The sequence below is a fragment of the Poecilia latipinna genome, unplaced genomic scaffold (genome assembly GCF_001443285.1).
Source record: "Poecilia latipinna isolate Pla-1442-1.1 unplaced genomic scaffold, P_latipinna-1.0 Scaffold609, whole genome shotgun sequence".
Lineage (NCBI taxonomy): Eukaryota > Metazoa > Chordata > Actinopteri > Cyprinodontiformes > Poeciliidae > Poecilia > Poecilia latipinna.
The window spans coordinates 92,847-97,881 of NW_015113225.1; the positions used below are offsets into that span (position 1 = coordinate 92,847).

The 5,035-nt window shown below is 38.6% G+C and overlaps 1 protein-coding gene across 2 annotated transcripts in view; it reads right to left on the minus strand.

The window, feature by feature from the left end:
- Window positions 1-5,035, minus strand: part of vps50 (VPS50 subunit of EARP/GARPII complex) — a 121,052-nt gene that overhangs the window by 48,367 nt on the left and 67,650 nt on the right. For both annotated transcript variants that reach the window (XM_015042936.1, XM_015042937.1), the window contains exons 14-17: window positions 2,314-2,402; window positions 2,073-2,167; window positions 1,344-1,442; window positions 107-197 (exon numbers count right to left, since the gene is read on the minus strand). In XM_015042936.1, the coding sequence (XP_014898422.1) occupies window positions 107-197; window positions 1,344-1,442; window positions 2,073-2,167; window positions 2,314-2,402 (374 nt within the window). The remainder of the gene's footprint in view (window positions 1-106; window positions 198-1,343; window positions 1,443-2,072; window positions 2,168-2,313; window positions 2,403-5,035) is intronic.

Sequence of the window (5,035 nt, forward strand, 5' to 3'; positions counted from 1 at the left end):
TTCTGCGATACGAGAGAACGCAGGTTAATGGTGATGGCGTGCTATATGTGAACAAGGCATGAATAAAAGTTATCTTACTCCAGCTTTTTTGTTGACTTTCACTTACGTGGAGCTGGGCAATGTTAAAGTTGGACTTGACTGGACATAGTTCCCACGTCTCGTTTTCCAGAAACATCCTAAGCTCTTCCAGTCGTGCTCTGGACAAAAAAAAAAACAAAAACACAGATGACATGAGCACAACAATGAATCAATAAAACATTATCTGCTAAATAGCTAACATATGATCTTTTGCAAAACTGCTCCTGTGTTCAGAAGGTCCGAGATTAACTGTGTGAACATGAACAAAACCGACCAAAAGGTTACAGAAACTCAGCAGGGAAGGAGGAAAGATGTGTCCGGTCTGTAACAGGATTCGATGTGTTAACAGCTCAAAAAACAGCCACCCTGGCGTTCAGCTGCCAAGTTAATATTATCTCACACTGTGTAGCATGTCATCACAGTGTTCGCTTTAAACTCTGCAGGACACCTTTTATGTCTTAAGGGTGTTTGAAATATAGGAGGTGACGGAACACAGAACACGGGAAGAAAAAAAAAAAAAACAAACACAAATTGCACGCTCAACTAAGCTCGGTACGTGCACTAATTGGAAAATTTTGTACCTACTGCAGATTGAATTGAGAATTAAAAGACGATTAAACTAAGAAAGGAAATCAGTCGGAAAAAAAGATAAAAAATTTCTGTCATTTCTGTACCACTAAACACTCACATTGAGCTTAATGGTCACTAAATCGCTCTCAAGGTTTCCTCATCCGTAGTGTAGACATCTGCCACTCGTGTTCTTTAGCGTCCTCCACTCTTTCAATCACACGTGGGCTTTCATGCCCATATAATCTCCATTGCATCTCCATAAACCCTAAAATGTGTTCATTATGTCTGCCTTGTGTCACCTGATGTTTGGACGTTTCATCAATGATCCCTGACGCGTAACCTTAATGCTGATCAATGTGCGTCCTCTCCGATGACAGGGCGCCGTCGGTGGCTGCGAGCACATATTCATGAGGTTGACAGGCTCTAATGTAATCAGGATGTAAAAGGGATTTTTTTTTCCCTCCTCATTGAGTGTTGCCATGTAATTACGCATTTATTCCGAAGAGGATTATGCAAGTGATGGAGTGTGTTGGAATTAGCCGATGGCTACCATTTTGCATAGGACGTTCTCTCCTCATTGAACAACTTACGGTCTTGAAGGCTTTTGCTTTTACAGTACATAAAGACCTTTTATTTTTTTCTTTTTTCAGTCGCTAACTTTCACATTATCGAAAAGAACAATTAGTTCCTCTCACCTGTGATAGTTTTTGAAGTAGTTCACACTCTGGCGTTTGATAGACTCCTGCAGAACCTCTGACTTGCTGCCACAGAACTCCTCACCAACCTGCATCAACCTGAAAAAGCAGAATGCAATCAGGGCAGAGGAAAAAAAAAAAAAAAAAAAAAAAAGTAGAAAAGAAACCCCAACAAAGTCTCATCGGAGCTTAGTTATTTTGGATTCTATTGTGTTGCATTTTTATTACGTAATACAACAGAATTTCATTCTGGTAAAATGTGATGCATTATTAGGGGCAAGAATATGGAAGAACTGAAAGTTGTGGTAAATTACAGTGACAGAGGGATTTTGCTACAGGGTAATAATATATATATATATATATATATATATATATATATATATATATATATATATATATATATATATATATATATATATATATATATATGAGTAATATAGTATTATTAATAATATAACATGAAAATAGATTAGCGGATAGATGTAAGGAAGGATAGGTATAATCAGAGTAAATGCAGCCAGCATAGATAAATCTAAATACACATTCATTCATAAAACCTTCTTAGGCAGTGGTGTAGATTAATTTCCCTAATTTGAGTGGACGTGAATCAAAGAATAAGTACTCTGCTGGAGACAGAGCACACTGAAAAACCCTGCAGGTCAACCTGACTAATGTGACCCAAGGAGGAGGCAACGGCGAAAGCGAGACCGGACCGACCCCGACACGTACCTGCTGATGACATCTAGTACCACTATGAAATCGTCGTATTTGAAGTTTGACATGTCCGTCCCCAGAATATACACCTTCACCTTTAACTGGACGTCCTGAGGAGAGACGCCGAGACAGGGATGGATTTGGTCATTTGAAAGACGAGAGCCGTAAAATGGAATCAGAACCTGATAGAAAGCTAATGAATTGGGAAGGAAAAAAAAAAAAAAAGCAAGACAAAAGGTAATGTTTGACTGCAAACCTGCCAGATCCGCGTCAGTCCGTGCTCAAGCTTTTTCTTCACATAGCTGCGGTCCACAGTCAGCTCATCAGGCTCTCCTGCTGCATCGTCTACAGGGAAAAAAAAATCAAAGAAAGTGCCCAACAAAGTATTAGACATTAAAGGAAATAACAGAGACAGAGACAGAGAGAGAATGTCTTTCCATTCTGGTTTTCCACCTAAAACTAGATCAGCAGCCAGTTAAGCTGATTAAAAATGTTAATCGCTGTTTGATGAAGGACACATACAAACATTTCTACTGCTCCGACAAATAGAAACGTGAATGAGAAAATCCGGCCTTATTTGATCGGTAAATCTGCCAGATTATTAAGGTCCCTCCCTGTCAGCTGATGACTCAGCTGAGAAAAGCTGTCAGCCGTGGTTGCCACTCAACATCTAGACTGCATGAAGGTCACAAACTCCCAGCAGAGATAAAAGACTGACAGCAGCTCAGAGGCCAACAGTCCAGGCACGGGCGACCGCTAAACATCGAGTCCTGCTTGCTGTCAGACACGATTCCTTCTCCATCATCAGCTCACGATCCTCCATGTTGCGTCTCCATTGTTTTTGTCCCCTTAGATCGGCTGACAGCGTTACGGCAACATCAATACTCCTCTTTAGCTGAAAATTGCTTCGATAAATCTCAAGCTGCTTCCCTTGCAGAAAATAGATTTTTTAGGAAAGCCAGCAGCGGTTAGCCTTTAAGTCAATAAGCAGTCAGCTGTCATTCTTAAAATAAATCACATTACCAGAATTGGACTGCTGGCGAGGTTTGGTTATACTCCATTTTCAAGGCAATAAATTATACACTGGCAAAAATATGGAAAAGATATTCCATATCTATCTGGGGAAAAAATGTAATACCTGACCATTACAGTGGTATAAAAGAAAAGATTTGCTCCATTACACTTTTTTTTTGGCAAACTGAAATGTTTCATAAATTTAATACTGAAAAAGCATAACTTGAGCAAATTTAAAAGCAGTTTCATATAATGATTTTATGCGTTAAGGGAAAAGCGATATGCAAAAAATCCTGGCCCTGTATGAGAAAGTAATTGTTATATAAATACTAAGCACTGACACAAGTACCACATTGCAACTCATTGCCCAATTCCCCGAAGACCCAGCAATGCTTTTGATACCCCGAATTTTGAAGAATTAGTCAAGAGGGCAGAATTTGTCTAATTAAAAATGACATATGACACTTAATGCATTGTTTTCGACCCATCAATCTTGGAAATTGCATGAAGCATATCAGGCTTGAATTTTAGTATTGTGACAATTTAAGAAGCTGCATACACTTTTCAGTATTTTTTTTTTTGCATTTATTCTGATATAATTCAAGTTGACAGCCCTACACCAATTTTTCAATTTTAACATTTACGGATAATTAGCTATTTCCTCCAATAAGGAAAGATCAAAGAGCTTCAAGCAGTGCAGGAAAATTTTGATTCCCAACTCTGTTCTCTTGACCCTAATATCACTGGTCACATTTTTAAAATTATTAATATTTGACAGAGATAGTGGAAACAAGTATATGACTCATTAAAAGATAAAAAAGCAAGGAGTGAGAAAGCAACTTGACACATAAAGGTTCGATTTAATGAGCACACTGATGGCACTGCATGAGCGGGGCTGTGAGAAGCCGCCAAAGAATTTGGGGAAGACGAACTGAAACTGAGTTGGAGAAAGCTCAGAGCTCAAAAACAAGGGGAGAAAGCTGAAACTGCTAATGATTAACCGATTAGGTAATCCACGCAAACTGAAATCGATCGGTGCTGCAGAATTAAATGTCTAAAAACAGTTATCGCTTTCTTAACAGTCACCTCTCCTCCTAAAAGTTGTGAGTGTTAATATGTTTGCAGGATATAGAAGAGAAAAGCCTCAGGACTAACGTTATGCCAGTGCGAATCGAGTATCTGTACTGCACTGCATTTGCCAGCAGATGCAACACAAGTGACCGGTAATAGGACAACCTCCTTTTTCTCCAGAAGTTCCCCTAATTACAAGTATAAATAAAGCTCTACCCTCATTCTACACCCAAACAGACGACAAAGTAATAGGTCAGTAATTAATTTCTACAAAACCGCCTAACTTATTTCTGAATTCACAAAACGAGCAGCCACCCTTCCTGTCTGCAAACAAGAGGCTGGGTATTGATTGTAGCAATGTTGTCTAATTTGTTTCTTCCTGATGTAGCACAATTGCATATAGGTGAGCAGAGCAGAGCTGGAGAACAACCTGAGCACCGTTGAAAGTTCAAAACTTTTTATTTATTTATTTATTTTATTTTTTTTTTTTTTTTCAAAAGTTTTCTATGAAATGTTCCTATGCCACTAAAGCGGCTCGAGTGCAGGCTGGTTTACTTTGATAGCTGCCTTATTTTGCATGCGTCACACCGGGAGAAAAGATAGAATTTAAACATGCCTTGTTCCTGACAAGTCTGTGTCAACATCAGTAAAACAGGACTTCATTTCCTCTCAAAATCAGTAGCTAAAAATGCACACAGAGCCATTGCTGTGGCTTTTTTTATCTCTTTTCCAGTTTGTGCAGGTCGCTTGATTCAGCACCCTGAATCTGTTTGTTGTTCTGAGTGTAGATAATGAATGTTTTCAAACTGAATAATGTTTTACACACACACACAAAAAAAAAAAAAAAAAAAAAAAAAAAGGCAGAATTAAAAAACCAAAGGGGGTTTTAAATT